The following is a 26,976-nucleotide window of genomic DNA, read 5'->3' on the forward strand; positions in this document are numbered from 1 at the left end:
CTTAATTACTTTGACTTGTTATGGGAGTGCCCATAAAATTAGAAGTTTCTTACTTTCGTTTCAAGCAGCGTTTCATTAATAAATAACTGGGGGATGACTCAGCTGCTCTTTACTTGGAAGCTAAACTTTAAAATGCCACAGTGACAACAGGAGGGGGGAGTTTTCCAAGCCGGTGAGTAAGCCAGTGTGGAATTTTATCCTATAGACAAACATCTCTGAAACATCTCCACATGAACATTACACATGAACTTGAGGGGGAACAGTCAAGTTCTATTACATTTCTTGTAAATCACCAGCTCACGACACAACCTTCCCAACACTTAATAGTCTGTATACAAAGGGAGGGGAAACCCAGGGACTGCTGTTAAAAGCTTTTCCATAAACCGAAACTGGGGCAAATCAGTGCCATGACAAAGCAGTGACACAGAGAAACGTCAGAGGTTTAAAAATAAATAAACAAAACCCTCTGCTGTGTGTGTAGATGGAATAAAGGAGAGGCTACATGGGCTTGGGGGGGGGGGGGGGGGGGGGGGGGTTGAAGGCTTCTCGTAACCACACCTTTTTAAAACAAAACAAAAACCACAAAAAAACCCCACCGAACTAATATGTTAACATAATACTATCATACTAGTGACACTAATCCCACTGCATGTACACTAACTTGGAATCTTTCCACTCAGTGCACTGAAGAAAAGAAGTTCAAGCTAACTCGATAGCTATGTTACTTAAGCCACGCCCCCTTGAGAGTTGCCAGCTATGTAGCGTTAATGCCAAATGAGGGCTTGTTTTCGAAAACAAGGTTGTGGTTGAAAAAAAAATGAAGTCAGTTAAGGCAGAAAGAAAAATAATTCTTCTTCCAAAGCCTGGACTTGCGATAAGTTTGGGGTGGAAAGTTTTTGGAATAAAAATTCTGGCGACCTTGAGCTACTGTTTAATTAGCCATGTTTAAAGCTCATAGGCAACGGTTTTCAATTTATGGACATTTGAAACTTCATATGTTAAAAACCCTCTGTAATTTTCTTCTGGTCCCAAGAAGTACTGTTAATAAGTAATAATTAAAATAAGTTAGTGCGGATCGTGGCGAGTTTCCGTTTGGCTATTTTCGTGACCACTTGGCGCGTGACGTCATTCAAGACAAACAAACCGCTTGAGTTGAGTCCACCTCCGTTTACTTGCATTGCCATTCGGCTTGAGTGCAGACGTGCGTTCGGAAATTTCCAAAGAAAACCCCCATGCCTTATTGCTGTGCAGTGAACTGTAACAACGGGACCGGTTCAGGAAGAAGTTTTTACTTTTCTTCGAGCTAACTCGATAGCTATGTTACTTAAGCCACGCCCCCTTGAGAGTTGTCAGCTATGTAGCATTTATGCCAAATGAGGGCTTGTTTTTGGAAACAAGGTTGTGGTTGAAAAAATGAAGTCAGTTAAGGCAGAAAGAAAAATAATTCTTCTTCCAAAGCCTGGACTTGCGATAAACTTGGGGTGGAAAGTTTTCGGGAATAAAAATTCTGCCGACCTTGAGCTACTGTTTAATTAGCCATGTGCGTAAATACACTGCTCTGTGCAGCTACGTAAATACGCCGCTCTATGCTCCGATCACTTCGACGACGATTCATTTTTGAAGAATCCCCATCTGTTGGAGATGGGGAGAAGAGGCGGAGAGCGTGGATTGGCTTTTTCCGAAAGAGGAGAAGAGGCGGAGTGAGTGGGTTGGCTTTTCCCAAAAGAGGTGAAGAGGCGGAGAGTGTGGATTGTGCGCGTGAAGCCAGAGGGTTGGCAGCTCCGTAAATACGCTGCTCTGTGCTCCGATCACCTCAACGACAATTAATTTTTGAAGAATCCCCATCTGTTGGAGAGTTTAAGTGTCCGTGTCAGACAGAGAAGGCTCAAACCTGACGCTGTTCTGACAAAATTCGAGCACAAAATCAAGCAGTCAAAGAAGAAACGGACCAGCAACGCTCAAGCAAAAAGGAGAAGATTGGAGGTAAACATTTTTACCTTTTTCATTTAAATGCTCAGGAGTTAAAAAAAAAAAATCATTGATAGACCAGATGAGATGAGATGTCAGGCCCGATATACTGACACCGGGAAATACCGTGGATGGCAGGCTAATGTGGCCTACTGGCGCAATATCAAGTAATCGTTACCTATATCCACTATGGCTTTGCAACGGCCATAGGTTCATACATACATGGTTTCCACCTCTCGAAATTCAATTTGGAGAGTTTCTACTTCAAAATTGCTCTCGCTTTCAGACATTTTACACAGCCTCTCACAACCAAAGTTCGTACACTTGTGCTCGGTTCGCAAGTAAACACAGAACTGCTCCCAGTCTGTTTGCCTTGAATGACGTCATGACGACGGCCCCCTGGCGGTGAAAGTGCGCATGAGAGAGATGTAAACAAACCTTCGGACCTTGCGCAAAACAGGATATTTTAACTGTTTTATTCAATTTTAGGGTGCAAATTAGACACCAGGAAGACTGAATTTGCTTTTTGGGTCGTTCTTCTAGAAAATAAAGTTGATATTCTACGTTCCACCTCTGACCCTTACCTATGACCTTTAATTTGGTGACTGATCCCTTGAAAATGGTTCCTCCAGGAACGATGACGTTTCAGTTGTCAAGACAACGGAAAAACTAAAATACAAAAACAGAAAGATACGTCACAATGCTCTTGTGCACAAAACAAAATGCTCTTGTATTTTAGTTTTTCCGTTGTCTTGACAACTGAAACGTCATCGTTCCTGGAGGAACCATTTTCAAGGGGTCAGTCACCAAAGGGTTAAATTTGCTCCATTCTAACACACAGGGTTTGAGGTTTCATTCAGTTACATGCTGCTAAGAATCTGAGTAATTCACACAAATGCTGTATCATGATAATTATTGTGCTTTTATAATGCTGAATATTTTAATTAGTTGAGACACCACCATCATTAAAATTTGCATTTTGTGTATCGCCACAATCTTAGCGTCACTGTATATGCGACTTTTGTTCTCTCTCTCTCTCTCTCTCTCTCTATTATCCCCACAATTATTTTCCACTTGTTTCTGATCAACCAAGTCCTCTTCAATTCAACTATCATCCAAATGAACACGCATAAACATAATAAAATATTCAGCATGTCTGTGTATTAAACAGTAAACTGATTTAATTTTACCTGACAGAGTATTATTATTACATCAGAAATTTGTGTAACCACCCAAAAAAGGATACGGATTACTGAACATCCTCTTCAGGTCCACCTTTTCTTTGCAGTATGGGCATGTCTGTTTCTTTCCCACAATGCACCACCCTCTTATGCAGAACTCATGGAATCTAGGAGGAAAGGTCAAGGAAAGAATGACGCAATACTTGAGATGTGAGCATGACACATTTTACTGTTCAAGAGAGAAGAGTATTTATGTACAGGAACACAAGAAATATGCAAATAATCCAACAGATTGAAAGGAAAAAAAAAAAAAAAGGATTGAGATGGATTCCGTCAGCTCCTTGGATATTTGAAGGCCACATCAGACTCTGAATTCCTGAATCATATCAAGGAAAAAGACAAACATCTAGTGATGGTTGCTTCTACTACAATCACAAGGAATGTTTTTAACCTTTCGAAAGACATCAGGAGGAAAATCAAAATCAGCGTTTCAGTTTTTTTATACCTGCTCCATAGTGCGAAGGACACAGATACAATACGAGATCTAGGGGAGAAATAGTTTTGGAGATATTCACTTTAATTTTATGCTTCATCACTGGTCAAATCTTCAGGATCGTCCAATGAACCACTCTTGAACTGTATATGCCCCGCCTCCGGGAAGCGGGTCTTGCTCTGCAGTAGCAGCTCCTTAGCAGTAAACATGGTTCGTTAGTGTGTTTTTGGCTGAGCGCCTTCTCTCTCTCACACACACACACACCATTCTCTTTTCCAACCACCACTCAGTTTGAGATAAATCATGCTTGGAGTTTGGAGGGGGGGGGTTTGTATGAGCTGGTGGTTATGTAACAGATGCTTTTTGGACGTGTTTTACCAGCTTGGAGCTCTTCGATGGTGGAAAATGTGAGAATGCCATTTTTGTACTGTGTCTGGGATTCTCCATCCGTACGAGTCAGTAAAAGGCTCTCACTAATCTCTTTAAATTTAATGACTTCTTCTGGACAATAATTTCCTGCATCATGAGACAATCCATTGTAGTGCCAGTAGTTATTGGGAGGAATCAGTACTGCATTTTATTGCTTTAATTTATACGTTCACACATTGAAGTGTGGGACTTTGGACAACAGACCTCAGTGCATTTGTTATGGAGATGATATTCACTTGGCTTCAACAAACATGAGGTCATTGTGGTCACAAACACCCAACCCAACAACCCCAATCACAGTAAAAGACAAACAAAGAAAACGTCATATACTGTAATGTAGAAATGTGGAACTAATCTAAAAATAGAGATGTGTGTCATTGTTTCAACATGACAGTCATGTGACAAAATTACTCTGTGGCATTTCGTTAGTATGGACTGATGTGTGATAAGCAGTCAATTATGTAAGCTCTTCAGCCACCACATCTCAAACCTGGTGAACGTCACTGGATGAATCTGGACGGATGTGATAGTGACCAGTCTTCACCATCAAAACACCAACTGAGGAGTAAATCTTTTGGGAGGATGGTGTTCCAGTGCTCCTAGAATCTACATGAATCTCTCCTCTTCTGGAGACCAGGAGGACACAGTATTTCCTTTTAAATTGCCCCTCGTGAGTAGATGCACTAAATCATGTTGTGGCATCACAGAGTAAATAAATGTCTGAGGCTCAAAACAATAACAGACTTTTTCCTGTGGAAAAGTATAAAGGTCGTTCCCAATACTGATTAACCTGTTTAGGAAACAGCTGCTATTCAACATCAAATGATGTGGAATTGAAAACCCAGTTCCTTTTTTTTTTTTTTGCTGTGACGAATTTCTCACATGAACAACGTAGTAATGGGATGATTCATCTCATCTCATTATCTGTAGCTGCTTTATCCTGTTCTACAGGGTCGCAGGCGAGCTGGATCCTATCCCAGCTGACTACGGGCGAAAGGCGGGGTTCACCCTGGACAAGTCGCCAGGTCATCACAGGGCTGACACATAGACACAGACAACCATTCACACTCACATTCACATCTACGCTCAATTTAGAGCCACCAGTTAACCTAACCTGCATGTCTTTGGACTGTGGGGGAAACCGGAGCACCCGGAGGAAACCCACGCGGACACGGGGAGAACATGCAAACTCCGCACAGAAAGGCCCTCGCTGGCCACGGGGCTCGAACCCGGACCTTCTTGCTGTGAGGCGACAGCGCTAACCACTACACCACCGTGCCGCCCAATGGGATGATTAGATTAGATAAAACTTTATTGATCCCTTTGGGAGGGTTCCCTCAGGGAAATTAAGATTCCAGCAGCATCATTACAGATAAACAGAGAAAAGAAATAGAAAAAACTTCTAGATAAATTAAAATAAATTAAGTATTTACAAATATAAAAGAATAAAATATGGGTAAGAGAGGAAGGGGGGGCGGCAGGAGAGATATTGCACTTTATATTGCACATTGTCCGGTATTGCTTATTGTTAGGCTAGGCTACTGCTCCTTCCCGTCCTCTGTCCTCCTGTTACCCCTCCTCCCCTCCAAAGAGGAGTTGTACAGTCTGATGGCGTGAGGGACAAAGGAGTTTTTGAGTCTGTTCGTCCTGCACTTGGGAAGGAGCATTCTGTCACTGAACAGGCTCCTCTGGTTGCTGATGACGATGTGCAGAGGGTGACTGGCATTGTCCATGATGTTCAGTAGTTTGTCTATTGAGGTATTTCACCCACGTGACCAAGTCATGTGATGCTGCCATTTTGGACGTCACGGCTCGAATCAGTTTGAATGCGAGGAAGGCGACAAATGAAAAACAAAAGAAAAAGGAGTGAGATGCAGAAAACACCTTCACTATCCAGCGACGTAGGGCATTTACAGGGCGGGCAGAGGGAGAGGTATTTGCAAAAATTGAGGTTAGCAGGCTTGGAGAACGACGTTTACCTGCTTCCACCAGGATTGCTCACTGACGTACGGAAGTACACGAAGCCCTCGTCTTTACCTGACTTTGGTCCACATGATCTCTATACCTATGTCGTTAAAAACCCATCGCCATACACAGGTATTGATCTGAAAGCGTATAAGAGTTTGGATGCCGACAAATATTTTGTGTCAGGCTGGGTAACATGCCTACATCAGCGGGTCGTCCCTGGAGCCGGTGGTCGCCATCTGATTACAGCTAAGGTTTGTTCACATTTTCATTTACTTTCGGTCCTTAGGATAAACAAAATGTTATTAAATGTCATTGAAATAACTTCTTAGTCTGTTGAGACATGGCCCGTTATAAATTTGCTGTTACCAGGCAATGACCAAGAACTGTATTATTAGGGTCGGTGTAGTTGTAGCAGTGCACTAGCAGCTAGCTGTTAGCACTAGCTAATGTCAACAACAGTAGCTGGTATGTTACTGTAGCAATGTTTACGTTCAGTCATTTGGATGACTGTTAAAACCTTTCAGTCTCAAGTTTTTCCTTTACTGTATTTACTAGTTTACTGAGCTAGCGCGCACCAGCCGCCGGGGAGCTAGCGCGCGCTAGCTCCCAGCTTGCCCGAGCGCGCTAGCTCAGTAAACTAGTAAATACAGTAAAGGAAAAACTTGAGACTGAAAGGTTTTAACAGTCATCCAAATGACTGAACGTAAACATTGCTACAGTAACATACCAGCTACTGTTGTTGACATTAGCTAGCTTGACGTTCAAAATGGCGGACACCGGGGCGTCACGTGACCCTGTGACGTCAGGTGAAATACCTCAATAGTCCTCTTCTCTGCCACCGTCACCAGAGAGTCCAGCTTCATGCCAACCACAGAGCCGGCCCGCCTGATCAGTTTGTCCAGCCTGGATGTGTCCTTCTTTGACGTGCTGCCCCCCCAGCACACCAAGGTGTAAAACAGGACACTGGCAACCACAGACTGATAGAACATCCACAGGAGTTTCTTGCAGATGTTAAAGGACCACAGCCTCCTAAGGAAGTATAGCCTGCTCTGTCCCTTCCTGTATAAGTGTTTGGTGTTGCAAGTCCAGTCCAGCTTGCTGTCCAGCCACAGCCCGAGGTACTTGTAGGAATCCACAGCCTCCACCTCGACTCCCTCGATCAGAACTGGTCGTGACCTTGGTCTGGACCTCCCAAAGTCAATGACCAGCTCCTTGGTCTTTGAGGTGTTGAGCTGCAGATGGTTCCTGTTGCACCACACAGCAAAGTCCCTCACCAGGCTCCTATACTCCTCCTCTCTGTCGTCCCTGATACACCCAACGATGGCTGTGTCATCGGCAAACTTCTGAATGTGACACAGCTCCGAGTTGTAGCAGAAGTCCGTGATGTACAGGGTGAAGAGAAGAGGGGCCAGCACCGTGCCCTGGGGTGCTCCGGTGCTGCTAATCACAGCATCAGACGTGATGTCCTTCAGCCTGACGTACTGCGGCCTGTCAGTGAGGTAGCTGGAGATCCAGGTGACCAAGCAGGGGTCCACTCGCATCCTGTTCAGTTTGTCCTGAAGCAATAGGGGCTGGATGGTGTTGAAGGCACTCGAGAAGTCCAAGAAGAGGATCCTCACTGTGCCATTTCCCTTATCCAGATGCGAGTTGGCTCAGTGTAGCAGGTAGAGGATGGCATCTTCCACACCAACACCTGCCCGGTACGCAAACTGCAGACAGTCCTGGGCATGTTGTACCTGGGGTCTGAGGAAGCTGAGGAAGAGCCGCTCCAACGTGTTCATCAGATGTGAAGTGAGTGCCACTGGTCGGAAGTCGTTCAGTTCGCTGGGCCGATTCTTTTTGGGAACTGGAACGATACATGATGTCTTCCAGAGGGTTGGCACTCTCCCCAGCTGCAGGCTAAGGTTGAAGATGCATTGGAGTGGTTCACCCAGTTCAGCAGCACAGGTCTTCAGTAGTCGGGGACACACCTTGTCCGGGCCTGCTGCTTTCCTGGGGTGAAGCTTCCTCAGTTGACCTCTGACCTGGTCTGCAGTAATGCACAGAGGAGTCTGTGTTGAGGTGGGGGAGGAGGGAGCTGCTGTGATGACTGGGGGGAGGTGTGTTGAGGGAAGAAGGAGAGATGGCTGCAGTGAGGGAGAGGGTGGGGGGGGACATGGGCTGGTTGAACCGATTGAAAAAGTCATTCAAACTCATTCGCCCTCTCCACTGTCCCCCTCAACGACTCTGGTCTTTGTGTTGTGGCCTGTGATGGTTTTCACACCATCCCAGACCTCCCTCATGCTGTTCTCCTTCAGCTTCTGCTCCACCTTTCTCCTGTAGCTGTCCTTAGCTTCCCTCTTGCAGTGTTTTACCTCCTGCTGTGCTGCTTTCATTGCCTCCCTATCCCTGCTCCTGAAGGCAGCCTTCTTCCTGTTGAGGACAGCTTTGACTTCCTGTGTTACCCATGGCTTGTTATTAGGGCAACACCGTACAGTCTTAGCGGGGGAGACCACGTCTGCACAGAAGTTAAGGTAATCCGTCAGACAGTGTGTCAGCCCCTCTATGTCCTCACAGTGTGGGCTAAGCAGCACATCCCAGTCCGTGATGTCATAGCAGTCTCTGAGGGCATCTTCCATTTCAGGGGACCACCTCCTGATGGAGCTAGTTGTTGCAGGCTGCCTTTGGACCAGGGGGGGTGTACTTTGGCTGTAGAAGAACCAGGTTGTGGTCAGACTTTCCTAGTGGGGGAAGGGGTGTGACTCTGTATGCATCCCTCACATTAGCATACAGCAAGTCAATTGTCCTGTTGTTCCTTGTTGGACAATCCACAGCCTGGTAAAAAGCAGCCAAAGTAGAGTCCAAAGTAGCATGATTAAAGTCCCCAGAAATGATGATAAATGCCTCAGGGTGCTGTGTCTGCAGCCTTGCTGTGACAGAGTGAATCCTCTCACATGCAGCAGCTGAGTCTGCCCTAGGAGGGATGTAAACACAGATGGTGATCACGTGACTGAACTCCCTCGGCAGATAATATGGCCGCAGGCTAACGGCTAGCAGCTCCAAGTCTGGGCAACATAAAACTCTCTTTACGGAGATGTGTCCCGGGTTACACCAGCGGTTAACATAAATGATGAGTCCCCCACCTTTGCTTTTCCCGCATGTGTTAGTGTCTCTGTCGGCTCTCACAGCAGTGAATCCCCACAGGTCCACGTTAGCATCCAGTACAAGGTGTGTTAGCCATGTCTCTGTAAAGATAAATAAGCTGCTCTCTCGATAAATCCGCTGGTTGTTCAGAGCGGAAAGCTCGTCGACTTTATTCGGCAGCGAGTTCACATTCCCCATGATAACGGAGGGAACGGATGAAAGCTACAGAGCTACTGGAGAGGCAGCCATCTCACACAGCGCCCATACGAAAGTGCGTAGGATTCCATAGAAATGAACAGACATGTCCACAGCGTGATAATGCCCTCAGAGGCTGCTGGGTCTCTCAGGAGCATTACTAAGCTGGTTCAGATCATACTTGAGTAGTAGATGTTAAATCGGGAAGTCAGTCGCCAAGACCATATGATATTTCATTTGGAGGGCCACAAGGATCCATTTTGGGATGCTTACTTTTCTCTTTCTACTTGTTACCTCTTGACGGACTCGTTCAAAAGCATGAAATCAGTTTTCATAGTTATAGACCGATCTCAGCTTTGTTCCTCAGATCAATTATATCTCCAAGGTTGCATTTTGTCATTTCAGGAACATTGTAAAAGATCATCCATCCATCCCACTATCTACATTTTTTTATACCTGTCAGGGTCGAGGTTAACTTCAGGTGAGGGGCGGGGTTCACCCTGGGCAGGTCATCAATCTATCACAGGACTACCACAGAGATCAACAACCATCACACTCACACCTACAGGAGATTCAGAGTAGGCAGTTGACCCACATGTCTTTGGACTGCCGGAGGAAACCTACAGAGGAACGAGGAGAACATGCAAACTCCACAGAAGACGACAGCAGTCAACTGCAAGGGTCAAATCCAGAACCTGGAACCTTCTTACTTTGAGGTGACAGTGATAACCACTGCACCACCCAATAACATTTATTACATGTAGATTAGATTACTGTACTGATTTCTTTTATGGACTTACCCCTTCCCAAAATATTACAGTTAGCATAAAAATGCAACTGCTCAGTTTCTAACACAAACTTTAAAAAAAAAAAAATCACTTCTCTTCTGAAGGAACAACAGTATGACATCCAGACCTGGTTTTAAAGTGCTCTTATTAGTTTATAAAATTTGTACACTAGACAAAGGGCGGCACAGTGGTGTAGTGGTTAGCGCTGTCGCCTCACAGCAAGAAGGTCCTGGGTTCGAGCCCCGGGGCCGGCGAGGGCCTTTCTGTGCAGAGTTTGCATGTTCTCCCCGTGTCCGCGTGGGTTTCCTCCGGGTTCTCCGGTTTCCCCCACAGTCCAAAGACATGCAGGTTAGGTTAACTGGTGACTCTAAATTGAGCGTAGGTGTGAATGTGAGTGTGAATGGTTGTCTGTGTCTATGTGTCAGCCCTGTGATGACCTGGCGACTTGTCCGGGGTGTACCCCGCCTTTCGCCCGTAGTCAGCTGGGATAGGCTCCAGCTTGCCTGTGACCCTGGAGAAGGATAAAGCGGCTAGAGATAATGAGATGAGAATGAGACACTAGACAAATTAATAGCTTTAGGATATTCTTAAAGGATCCTCAAAGTTTACAAAATGCTAAATTTCAGTGTATTTACTTATAACTGTAAGAATTCTTATAGTATAACTTTGTCATTAAGGGCGGCACAGCGGTGTAGTGGTTAGCACGGTCGCCTCACAGCAAGAAGGTTCTGGATTTGAGTCCAGTGGCCGGCGAGGGCCTTTCTGTGTGGAGTTTGCATGTTCTCCCCGTGTCTGTGTGGGTTTCCTCCGGGTGCACTGGCTTCCCCCACAGTCCAAAGTCAAGTCAACTTTATTGTCAAATATGCTATACATGCTCGACATACAGCACAGATGAAATTTCAGTCCTCTCTGACCCACAGTGCAAACAGGCAATGCAATAAATAAAAATAGAATAATTGAAATAAACAATATAAACACTCTAAATAAGAAATAGACATGGACTAAACACTCATATTATATATATATATATATATATATATATATATATATATATATACACATATATATATATATATATATATACACACACACACACATTATATATAAATAAATAAATAAATAAATAAATAAATAATGAGCCCCTAAGAACCAGGGCAGGCCATCCAACATTTTTTTTTGATTTCGAGAAATTTCAATTTAAAATTTGTTTTGTTGCATCTCTGAAGTACAGAATTTAACAAAAACTAGAATAGAAAGGCATCACTAGCAAAGGTAAAAATTTTATGAATTTTTATGAATTACACTTATATGCCTCACCTCATGGACCCTCTAACTCATTTTTTTCAAAAAACGTGGGATGGCCCACCCTGGTTCTTAGGGGCTCATATAATATATATATATATATATATATATATATATATATATATATATTTATTACACACACACACACACACACACACAGCTCAGCCGCCATGTGTTGGAGTTTACCCCAGTGAACGAGAGGGTCGCCTCTCTGCGCCTTCGGGTCTTGCTGTTTGTGCCTACGGGCCGAATAGCAGTATAGAGTATCCGGCCTTCTTGGAGTCCCTGTGAGAAGTACTGAGAGGTAGGGTGACCACCTGTCCCGCATAGCGCGTGCGCGCGTACAGCATTTGAAGCTGAATTTATGCGTCCCGCAAATTCAGAACGTGTCCCGCATAATCGATGCTTGCTGAGGGGGATGTCGCTCTCCCCGGGCCACCCAGGTAGCCAAACGAATATTACTTGACATTTCAGCACACCACCGTCGCCACTATAGACTGTAGAACAAAACCACACACACACACCCCTCACAACTGACTGGTTGTTGTCAACTTTTTGTTGTTGCTATGACACTGCACTCACGTGCACAGACAGTGACGAGGGACGCAGGTGCAACGCATGCATTGCTTTCATATTAAAAAATGGAGAAAGGTACCGGGGAGATGGCAGGTGAGGCACCGCCACCTCCAGTTAAAAAGAGAAGGTGTATGTTCAGGAAAGAGTGGGAAAATGAATATTTGTGGCTGAAAGGGGTTGAGGGGGATACCGAGAGGGCTTTTTGTGACCTTTGCAAAACATCTTTCTCAATCGGACATGGCGGGGAATACGATGTGAAACGACACAGGCTCGCGGAGACTCACAAGAAACGTGTGCAACAGAAAGAAACGTCTAAATCTATGGATGCTTTCCTCCAACCTAAAAACGACTCTCTAGCTGACAAAGTGACTGCGGCAGAGGTGACGAGTGTGTATCACACTGTCCAACACGCAATATCATATCGGGAAGGACTTTTTTTTTCCTACTGTTTCTGTGGTGCTGAGCCACTACAATTCATTTCAAGTTTATTTGTATAGCGCTTTTAACAATAAACATTGTCGCAAAGCAGCTCTACAGAATTTGAACGACTTAAAACATGAGCTAATTTTATCCCTAATCTGGATTAACAATTCCTGTTAATCCACTGAAAACTAAATGGAAACTTGTCACTATTCCTGCTGTACTGATGCACTGCAAAGCCTCAGACTCAATATTATATTATGATTGATTTAAAGTGAATAAATTGTAATGGAAAATAAATAAAATTGAGTAGCTTCAGTAAATCATAAGTGGAAGTGTGTCTGTCAAGTCATAATTGAATGGTCAAAATATTATGAATGTTTATTTAAAAAAAAAAAAAAACAAACAAAAAAAAACAACACACATTTGGTGGCCTGTTCATGACCATACATCACCAATAACAGTAGATTAGGGTATTATTGATATACCATGTAAGGTAGTATGTGCTAGAAATGGGTAAACCACTATCTGTGAGTCTTCCAGCAGCCGGCGCGGCGCAGTGGGGGCGGCGTCCCACATTGTCCCTCAAAAACATACCCCTTGTCCCCCCTTGGGCTTATGAGCAGGTGGTCACCCTACTGAGAGGTGCTCAGACTGGGGACTCCATTGTTCTACTGGGGGACTTCAACGCTCACGTGGGCGACGACAGTGACATCTGGAGGGGCGTGATTGGGAGGAACGGCCTCCCCGATCTGAACCCGAGTGGTGTTTTGTTATTGGACTTCTGTGCTAGTCACGGTTTGTCCATAACGAACACCATGTTCGAGCATAGGGGTTTCCATAAGTGCACGTGGCACCAGGACACCTTAGGTCAGAGGTCAATGATCGACTTTGTTGTCGTTTCATCTGATCTCCAGCCCTATGTCTTGGACACTTGGGTGAAGAGAGGGGCTGAGCTGTCAAACTGATCACCACCTGGTGGTGAGTTGGATCCGCTGGCGGAGGAGGAAGCCGGACAGACCTGACAGGCCCAAACGTATGGTGAGGGTCTGCTGGGAACGTCTGGCCGAGCACTCTGTCGGGGAGGTCTTTAACTCCCACCTCCGGAAAAGCTTCTCTCAGCTTCTGAGGGAGGTGGGGGCAATTGAGTCTGAGTGGACCATGCTCTCTACCTCCATTGCAGACGCAGCTGTTCGGAGCTGTGGCCGCAAGGTCTCCGGTGCCTGTCGTGGCGGGAATCCCCGAACCCGGTGGTGGACACCGGAAGTAAGGGACGCCGTCAAGCTGAAGGAGTCCTATCGGGCCATGTTGGTCTCCGGGACTCCGGAGGCAGCTGATGGGTATCAGCAGGCCAGGCGTGCCGCAGCTCGGGCAGTTGCAGAGGCAAAAACTCGGAACTGGGAGGAGTTCGGGGAGGCCATGGAGGAGGACTATCGGTCGGCCTCGAAGAAATTCTGGCAAACCGTCCAGCGCCTCAGGAGGGGGAAGCAGTACTCTGCCAACACTGTTTACAGTGCGGGTGGGGAGCTGTTGACCTCGACTGGGGACATTGTCGGGTGGTGGAAGGAATACTTCAAGGATCTCCTCAATCCCACCGTCACGTCTTCCATTGAGGAAGCGGAGATTGATGACTCAGAGGTGGACTCGTCCATTACCCAAGCCGAAGTCACTGAGGTGGTTTTCAAGCTCCTCGGTGGCAAGGCACCGAGGGTGGATGAGATCCGCCCTGAGTATCTCAAGTCTCTGGATGTTGTGGGGCTGTCTTGGCTGACACGCCTCTGCAGCATCGCGTGGCGGTCAGGGACAGTGCCTCTGGAGTGGCAGACTGGGGTGGTGGTCCCTCTTTTTAAGAAAGGGGACCGGAGAGTGTGCTCCAATTATAGGGGAATCACACTTCTCAGCCTTCCCGGGAAGGTTTACTCCAGGGTACTGGAGAGGAGAATTCGGCCAATAGTCGAACCTCGGATCCAGGAGGAACAATGCGGTTTTCGTCCTGGTCGCGGAACACTGGACCAGCTCTATACCCTTCATAGGGTGCTCAAGGGTTCATGGGAGTTTGCCCAACCAGTCCACATGTGCTTTGTGGATCTGGAGAAGGCATCTGACCGTGTCCCTCGTGGTATTCTGTGGGGGGTGCTTCGGGATTATGGGGTTCGGGGCTCTTTGCTAAGGGCTGTCCGGTCCCTGTACGAATGGAGCAGGAGTCTGGTTCGCATTGCCGGCAGTAAGTCAGACCTGTTCCCAGTGCATGTTGGACTCCGGCAGGGCTGCCCTTTGTCACCCGTTCTGTTCATAATTTTTTATGGACAGAATTTCTAGGCGCAGCCAGGGGCTGGAAGGACTCCTGTTTGGGAACCACAGGATTTCATCTCTGCTTTTTGCAGATGATGTCCTGTTGGCTTCTTCAAACCAGGACCTTCAGCATGCACTGGGGCGGTTTGCAATCGAGTGTGAAGCGGCTGGGATGAGAATCAGCACCTCCAAGTCCGAGGCCATGGTTCTCGACCGGAAAAGGGTGGCTTGCCCTCTCCAGGTTGGTGGAGAAGTCCTGCCTCAAGTGGAGGAGTTTAAGTATCTCGGGATCTTGTTTACGAGTGAGGGAAGGATAGAGCGTGAGATCGACAGGCGGATCGGTGCGGCCTCCGCAGTGATGCGGTCGCTTTACTGGTCCGTTGTGGTGAAGGAGGAGCTGAGCCAAAAGGCGAAGCTCTTGATTTACCGGTCGATCTACGTTCCGACTCTCACCTATGGTCATGAGCTTTGGGTAATGACCGAAAGAACAAGATCGTGGATACAAGCGGCCGAAATGAGTTTCCTTCGCAGGGTGGCTGGGCGCTCCCTTAGAGATAGGGTGAGAAGCACAGTCACTCGGGAGGAGCTCGGAATAGAGCCGCTGCTCCTCCACATCGAGAGGAATCAGCTGAGGTGGCTCGGGCATCTCTTTCGGATACCTCCTGGACGCCTCCCTGGGGAGATGTTCCAGGCATGTCCCCCCGGGAGGAGGCCCCGGGGAAGACCCAGGACACGCTGGAGGGACTATGTCTCTCGGCTGGCCTGGGAACACCTCGGTGTTCTTCCCGAGGAGCTGGCCGAGGTGTCTGGGTAAAGGGAAGTTTGGGCTTTCATGCTCAGACTGCTGCCTCCACGACCTGGCCCCGGATAAAGCGGATGAAGACGAGACCACACACACACACAAATTGGAGCAAATAAACAGTCAAGGGCACTTGAGGTATAGCAGGTAAACATGAAATAAGCAGTATAAACAATAAACTAATAGCTGTTAAGGTGAGGTAGTGCGGAATAGTGCAAATGAGCGAGGTAAAGTGAAATGTGCGGTCCCTGAGTTCAGTGTGCGAATGAATGTTGAGAGAGAGAGTGAGTGTGTGTGTGTGTGTGTTGGGGGGGGAACTGTGAGGGTGACATGTTAGATGCTGAAGGGGGGGCAGGGGGGTGTACAGGCAGAATCTGTGGCAGGGGGCAGAGGGGGGAGAGGGGCAGAACAGGGAGGGAGTTGAGCCTGCTGACCGCCTGGTGAAAGAAACTGTCCTTGAGCCTGCTGGTTTTGGCCCGGAGACTCCGCAGTCTCCTCCCCGACGGCAGCAGGCTGAAGAGGCTGTGAGATGGGTGGGTGGGGTCACCTGCAATCCTGATGGCTTTGCGGGTGAGGTGGGAGTTATAGATATCCATAAGAGAAGGGAGAGAGACCAATGATCCTCTCAGCTGCTCTCAAAGACATGCAGGTTAGGATAATTGGTGGCTCTAAATTGACCGTAGGTGTGAATGTGAGTGTGAACGGTTGTGTGTCTGTGTGTGTCACCCTGTGATGATCTGGCAACTTGCCCAGGGTGAACCCCGCCTCTCGCCCACAGTCAGCTGGGGTAGGCTCCAGCCCACCCGCAACCCTGCACAGGATAAGCGGCTACGGATAACAGATGGATGGATTAAAAAGTCACCACGTACTACTTTTAAGAATACCAGTAAAGGGTCTTAAAGTTACTAGTATATTTAAAGAATTTAAAAAATGTTCAGCAAAGGTAACTTAAACTGAACACGACTAAATTTAAGGTTCCTTTAAGATTTAGATTAAATGCAATTAAAGTCACATTTTCACCTCATGATTGTACCTGGGTATCTAGCAGAATACCTGATGGATTACACCCGAAATCTTTTTATTTTTTTAAAAAGATCAACAAAAGCTGGCTTCCTGAAGGTGGACTTTAATCAGAAGCAGCTTGGTGAAACTGCTTTTAGTGTCCATGCTCTTAGGATGTGGGTAATGTAATTATTCCTGGAAAATATCATGAACTTGAAATGGTAATTTTTATACATGAGTGGAAAGATTGTCGTATTTTCCTTATGAAGCGCATGAACAATACAAACACACAGTACAGTATATCCCATCTGAAATGACTTGCTGGGAAAACTGAGTTATTTTTTCTCTGCGTGTAGGCAGTTTTGTGCTTCCCCCCAGGAAGCACTCGTGCATCTCTACCCAAAGGTCTGAGCTCAAAAAGCAGAACAATATAATAAGCGACCTTTAAAAACCTGTAATTTCAGACAAGTGACACTAATGAGGGTATTAAATACCTTACAGAGTTCCTACTTGAGTTCACACACACACACACCACGTTATAGTCATGTGACTGTAAAACGAGATATACATGTGCACACACATGGCATGCAATTTTTAGCATGCATTGTGAAGAAACATCCTTGTCTGTGATTCACCCAGAACTCGTTTGTCCTGTGTGAACTGATCATAATTACTACAGAGAGAAGAGTGAGCACTGATCAGATCGTAATATTAAATCATGAGGAGTGTCTGAAAGGATACACATGATTGCAGGAGAGCCTATAGGTGTTCTCCATGATCCCCTCTTCATCCACGCTCACCAGGATGGGCTGACCGCACACGGCACAGATGCTGTCCGAGAGGTGTTTAGTGGGCATTCCGGATGCGCTGTAAAACTGAACACAAAGGGTTGGGGGGGGGGGGGGGGGGGGGGCACAAGAAAACACAATAAGCAACATGTCAGTCTTTTTTTGGTGGGGAGTGTAAAGGCTAACACACACTTCCTCTGGGACATGAGAAAACAGACAACCACATCTTGGAGAAGAGCGCCATCCATGGGTACAGCACAGGTGGCTTTTTTTGGGGGGGGGGGGGGGGGGGGGCTGCAGCTCCCCCTATTTTCAAGTGGTAGAACAGTATGTAAATAGTTGGTGATCTGAACACTTGTCTTAAATTTTGTCTAGCATATCATAAAGTGCCTTTCAGAAATTATACAAAGCCAGTCAAAAGTTTGGACACGCCTCCTAATTCAACATTTTTCTTTATTTTTTATTCATTAAAAGTCACTTCATGTCTTAAAGTAATGATGCATGTCATTTCTCTTTACTCAAGTTGTTCGGTTCTGGACATAATATGGATTACTACAGTTGTGGTGTTGAATAGTATTATTTACTTATAGTATTTCAGTGGTTGAAATACTTTTTTCCAGTGTTCTGCAATATTGCAGAATGTCAAAATTTTGTTCTGCAATTTGGAAATATTTTCTGCAAATACACAAGCCTCCATACTACACCCTTCTCAACCTAATAATGCCTATATTTACATCATATCTAGCTTTACAACTCATAGCATTACTGTAATTCTTTATTCTCTCACTCTATTTTTAATTTCAGTCTTCACAGATCCTTCTCTGCAGCAAAGTTATCATTCCATGATACCGCCACAGGTCTTTCATCCCCCTCGCCCTGACACTACGGGCTACTACAACTTGAAGTCTCATCTCATCTCATTATCTGTAGCCGCTTTATCCTGTTCTACAGGGTCGCAGGCGAGCTGGAGCCTATCCCAGCTGACTACGGGCGAAAGGCGGGGTTCACCCTGGACAAGTCGCCAGGTCATCACAGGGCTGACACACAGACACAGACAACCATTCACACTCACATTCACACCTACGCTCAATTTAGAGTCACCAGTTAACCTAACCTGCATGTCTTTGGACTGTGGGGGAAACCGGAGCACCCGGAGGAAACCCACGCGGACACGGGGAGAACATGCAAACTCCACACAGAAAGGCCCTCGCCGGCCACGGGGCTCGAACCCAGACCTTCTTGCTGTGAGGCGACAGCGCTAACCACTACACCACCGTGCCGCCCTACAACTTGAAGTATACCAACTAATTCATAAATGTACTAGTTATCACACCCACACATTATCCTTCCACACAACACACTAATAAAGGTATCACCACAATAAAAAAATAGAACACAACTGTTCTTCAAGAAACAAAACATTCATTTTCATGTTACACGTCATGTTACATTTTGTCAAGATTAAGTTTCTAGCTTGAACAATAGATTGTTACCCAAAATGTACTTCATTCACAGTGTTTGCATCTGCAACCTGTAGTTTTAAATTGAAAGCAAGGTTTCAATTCTACACTCTGTTACATCTTACGATGAGGCAAAGAATTGATGCCATTAAGGAATAAAACCCAACTGGCAAATGGAAAGACGTTTGGGTTCATTGTGTTTGCCTGGCTTCTAAAGTGCAAGGTCATGAACTGAACTGAGAACTACTGCAGGGGCTTCACTGCTCTAAACTAACAACAGAGAACTGGGTACAAACTAATCATGGCAGAACTGAGAGCTACAGAACTACTGAGAGCTACAGAACTGAACCTATGAGCTTTGTCTTACAGGGCAACTGTTTTGCTTTGTGCTAGTCTGCACCACAGGCAAGACAGCACTAGTAAAAAAAAAAATATATATATATTTTATATATATATATATATATATATATATATATATATATATATATATATATATATAGAGAGAGAGAGAGAGAGAGAGAGAGAGAGAGAGAGAGAGAGAGAGAGATAGAACATGTACACAAAACATGTATTAGTGCAGCTTGGTATGAGAAAACAAAATATTCAAAAGTATCTATGAATGAAGGTAAAATACTGTTGCTGTCTTCAAAAGGGATATAATATCAGTATAATTTTGCATGATTCAACAATACAATATATACAAACCTATACAATTTACCAATATGATATATATATATATATATATGCGCAACTATAACAGCGACCGTCTTCATTTCTGTCCCCCTCGCAGATGCGCGATCTGTCGTTGTTGTTACGCTGGCTGCCGGTTTTGCCGAGATACGATAAAATCGTCCTTGTTTTCTTGGCATTTTTGTCGGACTCTTGCCCCGAAGAAACAATCCTCTTCTTGGGAGCCATGTTTGTTGTGCCACATTGAATTCTGGGAGATGCATGGCGGAAACTGCTGAACACTGCCGCGGTAGTTGTCGGGTCCTCCCGGCGGGTATTTAAAGTGACGAAATCTTACATTGGAAAATGGCAACTGCCCTTATTTGGTTGTCGTCACCTTTCGTCGGTATTACGTAAATATTGCTCAACTTTGACCTGGAAAACGCCGTCAGGTTTGCGCGGCGCAGTTTTCAGTTTATTTACAGCGCCGCTAGTTTGCTAAATTGAGAACCATTGAATCCCGAGCCTGATTTTTTCATTCTGCAAAATTGCAGGTTGTTTAATTTTTCTTCTGCAATCTTGAAAATCATTCTGCAAAATGCAGACCGGTATTTCGAACACTATTTATCATTTACTGTTTGATCTCAAACGCATTAAGAAGGCAAGAAACTCGTCTGCCAATGACCTTTTGATGAGGCACAGCTGTTAATTGAAAAGCGTTCCAGGTGACTCCCTCATGAAGCTGGTTAAGAGAATGACAATAGTGTGTAAGGCAGCTGGGCCATAGAAGGTTCACGCTGCACGCTGCACACTACACGCTACACGCGTGTAAAGAAAAGTGGACAAACGTAGCATGACTTGCTCTGGGCCATAGAACGGCGTTCACGTTGCACGATGCACGCTTCACGCGTGAAGCGTGAAATGAACATGCACACTTTTTTCTAGGCGTGAAGATGGAAATTCCAGTCAATGCATGCGGTCACCGCCGCGCTAGCCAATCAGAACGGGTCTAGGGAGATAACTCTATGCTTTCAGGGGAAAACTTCAGAAAAAATATAATTGAATGGTATAATTGAAAAATAGTTCTTCATCGGGATTGTCAAGCAGATTATAGAATGTTCGGTGAAATTCACCACGGGTTTCTCTCAGAAGGAAGTGTTCTCGGCTCCAAATTCTGTTCCTTTTTCTCTTCCTCTGTCTCAGTAAAAGCAGAATGAGGCAATCGTCGTCATCCGAAGAGTCCATATTGCGGTCAAAGTAGAACAGACGCAACACGTGAACATCCAAGCATGAAGTTTAATGGCCCAGGGTCCGGTTCTTCACGTGAACGTGTAGCGTGCAGCATGCAGCGTGAACCTTCTATGGCCCAGCTGCCTAAAGCATCATCAAGGGAAACGCTGGATATGCTGAAGAATCTAAAATATCAAATGTTTTTTTTTTTTAAACACTTTTTTGTTTACTACATAATTCCAGATATGTTCCAGATGGGGTGGCACGGTGGTGTAGTGGTTATCACTGTCGCCTCACAGCAAGAAGGTCCTGGGTTCGAGCCCCGTGGCCGGCGAGGGCCTTTCTGTGTGGAGTTTGCATGTTCTCCCCGTGTCCGCGTGGGTTTCCTCCGGGTGCTCCGGTTTCCCCCACAGTCCAAAGACATGCAGGTTAGGTTAACTGGTGACTCTAAATTGAGCGTAGGTGTGAATGTGAGTGTGAATGGTTGTCTGTGTCTATGTGTCAGCCCTGTGATGACCTGGCGACTTGTCCAGGGTGAACCCCGCCTTTCACCCGTAGTCAGCTGGGATAGGCTCCAGCTCGCCTGCGACCCTGTAGAACAGGATAAAGCGGCTACAGATGAGATGAGTTTTGTTCTACAGTGTAGAGAATACAAAATAAAGAAAAACCTCTGAATGAATGAGGAGAATAGGGGTGCACAAACTTTTGACTGGTACTGTATGGAGAAAAAAAGTTTCAAAATGCACAAATTTAAATCACCACCACATCGGGTCAAAGTGTAAATCAATGGTGCAGAAAAGAATATTGGATTTTTTTTTTTACTTCTAAAAGCCCCAAAGCAACCAAAACAGAAATATCAGAGGATTTGATGTAAATCTTTGTGCAGCACAAAACAACCTCAAGGCCACCTTCAGCACCTTCCGTTAAAACTAAGTTGGTCCGGAATGTTCAAGTCAAGTCAACTTTATTGTCAAATATGCTATACATGCTCGACATACAGCACAGATGAAATATCAGTCCTCTCTGACCCACGGTGCAAACAGGCGATGCAATAAATAAAAATAGAATAATTGAAAAAAAAACCAAACAAACAATATAAACAGTATAAACACTCTAGATAGGAACTAGACATAGACTAAACACTCAGACAATATAAACAGTATAAACACTCTAGATATGAACTAGACGTAGACTAAACACTCACACACACGTTCAAATAACCAAACAGTCAAGGGCACTTGAGGTATAGCAGGTAAACATGAAACATGAAATAAGCAGTATAAACAAACTAGCAGCTGTTAAGATGAGGTAGTGCGGAATAGTGCAAATGAGCGAGGTAAAGTGAGATGTGCGGTCCCTGAGTTCAGTGTGTTAATGAATGATGATATATATATATATATATATATATATATATATATATATATGTGTATGTGTGTTGGGGGGGGACTGTGAGGGTGACATGTCAGATGCTGAAGGGGGGGCAGGGGGGTGTACGGGCAGAATCTGTGGCAGGGGGCAGAGGGGGGAGGAGGGGCAGAACAGGGAGGGAGTTGAGCCTCCTGACCACCTGGTGAAAGAAACGGTCCTTGAGCCTGCTGGTTTTGGCCCGGAGACTCCGCAGTCTCCTCCCCGACGGCAGCAGGCTGAAGAGGCTGTGAGATGGGTGGGTGGGGTCACCTGCAATCCTGATGGCTTTGCGGGTGAGGCGGGAGTTATAGATATCCATAAGAGAAGGGAGAGAGACACCAATGATCCTCTCAGCTGCTCTCATGATGCGCTCATGATGCGCTGCAGAGTCTTGCAGCAGGACACGGTGCAGGCGCCGTACCACACGGTGATGCAGCTGCTCAGGATGTTCTCGATGGTGCCTCTGTAGAATGTGTGCATGATGGGGGCCGGGACTCTTGCTCTCCTCAGTTTGCGGAGGAAGTACAGACACTTTTGGGCTTTTTTGACCAGTGATGCGGTGTTGTTGCTCCAGGACAGGTCTTCAGAGATGTGCACACCCAGAAACTTGGTGCTGCTCACCCTCTCCACTGCAGCACCATCAATAGATAGTGGAGCATGCTGGACGTGCTCTCTCCTGAAGTCCACAACAATCTCCTTCGTCTTCTCCACGTTCAGACGGAGATTGTTGTCCTTGCGCCACATGGCCAAGCGGCTCACCTCACTCCTGTAGATTGTCTCATCGCCATTGTTGATGAGACCCATATATAATGTTGTATATAATGTTATTGATTTATGGTTATTACTTTGGACTATGATTAACTGCTGATTTATGGTTATTACTTTGGACTATGAATAACTGCTGCATTTAATTGTGGCTGGTAACAAACAATAACCTTCAAATGTCCATAAAATAAAAAGTAAATGGAAAAAAAAAAAAAAGTGTTTAGTCATAATGAAACTGTTGTTTAAAAAAAAAAAAACACCCAAATGAAAATTGAACTAAATTAACTGAGGATTGACATGGAGCTAAAAATAACAGGATGTATGTAAGCTAAAGGGTTTGTGTCTGTGCTGGTGAATAAGAAAATGCTGATATCCTTTTGATAGCTTTTTTAATATTAAAGTGCGTTCCTAAAATACTTCATATTTCAAATGATTATTGGCGGTCAGGTTTTGACAGGGCGGCACGGTGGTGTAGTGGTTAGCGCTGTCGCCTCACAGCAAGAAGGTCCGGGTTCGAGCCCCGGGGCCGGCGAGGGCCTTTCTGTGTGGAGTTTGCATGTTCTCCCCGTGTCCACGTGGGTTTCCTCCGGGTGCTCCGGTTTCCCCCACAGTCCAAAGACATGCAGGTTAGGTTAACTGGTGACTCTAAATTGAGCGTAGGTGTGAATGTGAGTGTGAATGGTTGTCTGTGTCTATGTGTCAGCCCTGTGATGACCTGGCGACTTGTCCAGGGTGAACCCCGCCTTTCGCCCGTAGTCAGCTGGGATAGGCTCCAGCTTGCCTGCGACCCTGTAGAACAGGATAAAGCGGCTACAGATAATGAGATGAGATGAGGTTTTGTAAGTCACGCAACCATTTTCACCTCAGTGCAAACATGCTCTCTAGAACTCTCTCCTAACCACGGATCTCTGTGGCTTCATCAGAATTCAAGCTCACAATCTCCTGATGCGTCATGTTGAGGACAGGAGTCTACAGGAAATACTCACCCCTACTGTGGAAGCCATGAAGTCTGCACACATCTCTGCAAAATCCCTGCCGAGGACGCCGTAATAGAGACCGTAAAAGAGCATGGAAACACCAAAATCCATGGAATCTTCCGGCTTTATTCTGAGCAAGAAACACGAAGAAGGGCCATGTTTCAATTCAGGAAGAAAGGTAAAACATTCTGAAAACTCAAACACAGTGATCAATATTTACTTGGTGACATGGATGCCTATTTTTGATTATTAATGATCCTATTAAATCATGAGCTAATTTACAAACAAACAGCAAATAAAACGTATGAACATAATGCAAATTTTAAAAAATATCCAGCACATATGATCGAGGTTTTTTTTAATGTTATGATGCATTTAATAATAAATGCGGAGGTGATTAGAGGAAATCACGTGCTGATTGGTCAAGAAATTCCAACTATTTCTTGATAAATCACCTCACCATCACTTTGTCCCTCACGCCATCAGACTGTACAACTCCTCTCTGGGGGGGAGGAAGGGTAACAGGAGGACAGAGGATGGGAAGGAGCAGTAGCCTAGCCTAACAATAAGCAATACAGGACAATGTGCAATACCTCTCCTGCTGGACTCCCCCCCCATATCTTATTCTTTTTTTAGATTTGTAGATGTAAATACTTAATTTAATTTATCTAGAAGTTTTTCTCTATTTTCTATTCTCTGTTTATCCTGTAACGACGCTGCTGGAATTTTAATTTCCCTGAGGGAACCCTCCCAAAGGGGTCAATAAAGTTCTATCTAAGCTAGTCTAACTTGGCATAATGGCGGCCAATCAATCACTGTCACCGTAAGTGAGGAAGAATTACAGCTGATGAAAGAAAACGCTGTTCCTAAAAGCACTAAAAGATGCTCTGAAGTTTGGTCTAAAACTATTCAAAGGGAAGGTGGAATTGTGATTTATTTTATCAATATTTCAGAACAAAGTATTCTGTGTGACTCGGTGTAGAGAAGTGACAAGTCTGCACAGCAAAGTTATTACATTTACACGAAGCTTTTGAAGTAAGCGATTTTTTTTTAAATACGATTTTTTAAAAATAATCACCTGTGTATTTGTACTAAAACAATTATCCACCTTGATTTCATAATATTATTTACTGATATTCTCCAAAGGTGAAGTGAATAGCTGTTAATTATAAATCCTGATTCATGTGGTTTATTCTGTTTGTATAGGTAATCGTATGGAGCGGAGTAAAATTAAGGATTAATTTCACGAGTGATTTCGAAGTTTTGAAAATTGCCCGAGTCGCGAAGCAACATTGCTTCGCGACTCGGGCAATTTTCAAAACTTCGAAATCACTCGTGAAATTAATCCTTAATTTTACTCGGCTCCATACGATTACTTGTTTATAATATATAGGGCCAAATTCATACTTCGGAAGCCATTCAAGTTCACAACATTTGTCATTCACGTTTTCTGAACCAATCAGGGCGCGAGACTATCTTGCACGTTTGAATCAGTTTCTAAAGCATTCCTTGTTTTCGCAAATCTCTCGCTTTTCCCTCGAGGACTTTTCGTGACTCTTGAAAAGTAACATCTTTCAGGATTGATCCCGGATATTTCTCGTCTCAGATGCTGATCCAATGCTGCCTGCATTACTTTAAGAGGCTGGTTCGTAGTTTTCCCCATTTTCTTTCCTCACTTCTGCATAAAACTACGATAGCACCTTGTCTAACTCGTAGCATTCATATGCCACTAGAGAGTCGTTTATTTGTCTTTCTGCGGCCCGTTTCTTAAACGCGGAAAGCCAAAAATTCGTACCTTTTTTGGTATTTTCGTTTTCGCTTGCAGCTTTCAATTGGTTTATCATTTCTTTGTCAAATATAGCGAAACATGGCATTGCTGAGTCAGCAGAGTCAGCCATTTTGTTGACAAAATCTGTTAATTTTTTTAACCATAACCAAGCAACGAACTAGCCAATAGCATTTCAGAAATACGGCCCCGTGTTTAAGGAAAAAAGCCCTCCTTGATTGACCAATCAGAATTGAGTACAGGTAGTCGTCGACTTACGACTGCGTTTGGTTACAACTGACCGGTCGTAAACTGATCTGGTCGTAAGTCGGCCTATGTTAAATGAACGTAAGTATATTGTGATGTGTAATGATATTGTAATCATCTTAAAGTCTTATTTTATCAACATTTTCTTATTTCATTACCTTGGCTCATTATTTGGTTTAAATCAAACACTGCATACTACACTGCGTACAGTGCAATTCGTTTAATGTGTGCAAAACAAAAAATACGAAATACAGGTGTGAAAAATAGAAAAGATTTTAGTTTATAACATACCAAAATACAAATGTAAAGCATAGCAAAATACAAAATTTAGTGACCGCTGGCATCACTGGTGCTTGGGTGTGGGTCGTCTACGTCATCAGCTGTTGCAGCGCTCGGGCTGGCGGGAGGATTTGCTCGTTTCATAAACCAGGAGCTGGGGCGGAAACTGTATGACGGAGTGCGAGAGAGACTGCGCGTGTGCCTGGAGCTGGGGTGAGAGGTGCTGCCGGGAGCTGGGGCGGAAACTGCCGTACGCGGCGAGAGGCGCTGCCGGGAGCTGGGGCGGAAACTGCCGTACGCTCAGCTAGGAAACACCTGCCAGTCATAACCAGACGGTCGTAAAGTCGATCGGTCGTAAGTCGACGACTACCTGTAATTTGGCCCCATGTATTATAAGCACTATGTGAAAGGTCATCCTGCCTGTTCACAAGGACAATTCATTTCTGTGGAAGCGGGGGCGTGGTCAAGCGTCGGTCTGTGACCGGAGGGCGGAGTCAGGGAAGGTAAGTGGCAGAATCACTGCACCTGAGGTTGATTAATGTGTTTGTGTGTCTTCCCCAGTGACCGCACCCTATTTAAGGAGAGCGAGAGCAGAGGGAGCGAGAGCAGAGGGAGCGAGAGCAGAGGAGAGGAGAGGGAGCTCTCTCCCCAACCAGACGACTTGTGTGTGTGCGTGTGTGCGTGTGTGGCTGGGAGAGCCAAAGTTGTGCACTGAAAAGTGAAAATAAAAAGAGTTTTGTGAACTCAGTTCTGGCCTGCCGTCCTTCTGTGCTCCACCCACCCATACGAACTGTCACAATTTCATTCAGCACTTCCTTGACTGAGGTTATGTG

General features: G+C 45.2%; 1 protein-coding gene and 1 long non-coding RNA gene across 2 annotated transcripts in view; one reads left to right on the plus strand and one right to left on the minus strand.

Moving 5' to 3' along the window:
- On the plus strand, positions 1-26,869 carry LOC132895721 (uncharacterized). Its single transcript, XR_009655814.1, has 3 exons — positions 1-172; positions 23,779-24,010; positions 26,705-26,869. It is a non-coding gene; the product is annotated as an uncharacterized LOC132895721 (long non-coding RNA).
- rnf121 (ring finger protein 121) overlaps positions 1-26,976 on the minus strand; it is a 38,971-nt gene that overhangs the window by 1,868 nt on the left and 10,127 nt on the right. Inside the window, exons 6-8 of the mRNA XM_060936535.1 lie at positions 23,842-23,962; positions 17,278-17,411; positions 3,215-3,316 (exon numbers count right to left, since the gene is read on the minus strand). Coding sequence (XP_060792518.1) covers positions 3,215-3,316; positions 17,278-17,411; positions 23,842-23,962 — 357 coding nt within the window. The remainder of the gene's footprint in view (positions 1-3,214; positions 3,317-17,277; positions 17,412-23,841; positions 23,963-26,976) is intronic.

This window comes from Neoarius graeffei, chromosome 12 (genome assembly GCF_027579695.1).
Source record: "Neoarius graeffei isolate fNeoGra1 chromosome 12, fNeoGra1.pri, whole genome shotgun sequence".
Taxonomy (NCBI): domain Eukaryota; kingdom Metazoa; phylum Chordata; class Actinopteri; order Siluriformes; family Ariidae; genus Neoarius; species Neoarius graeffei.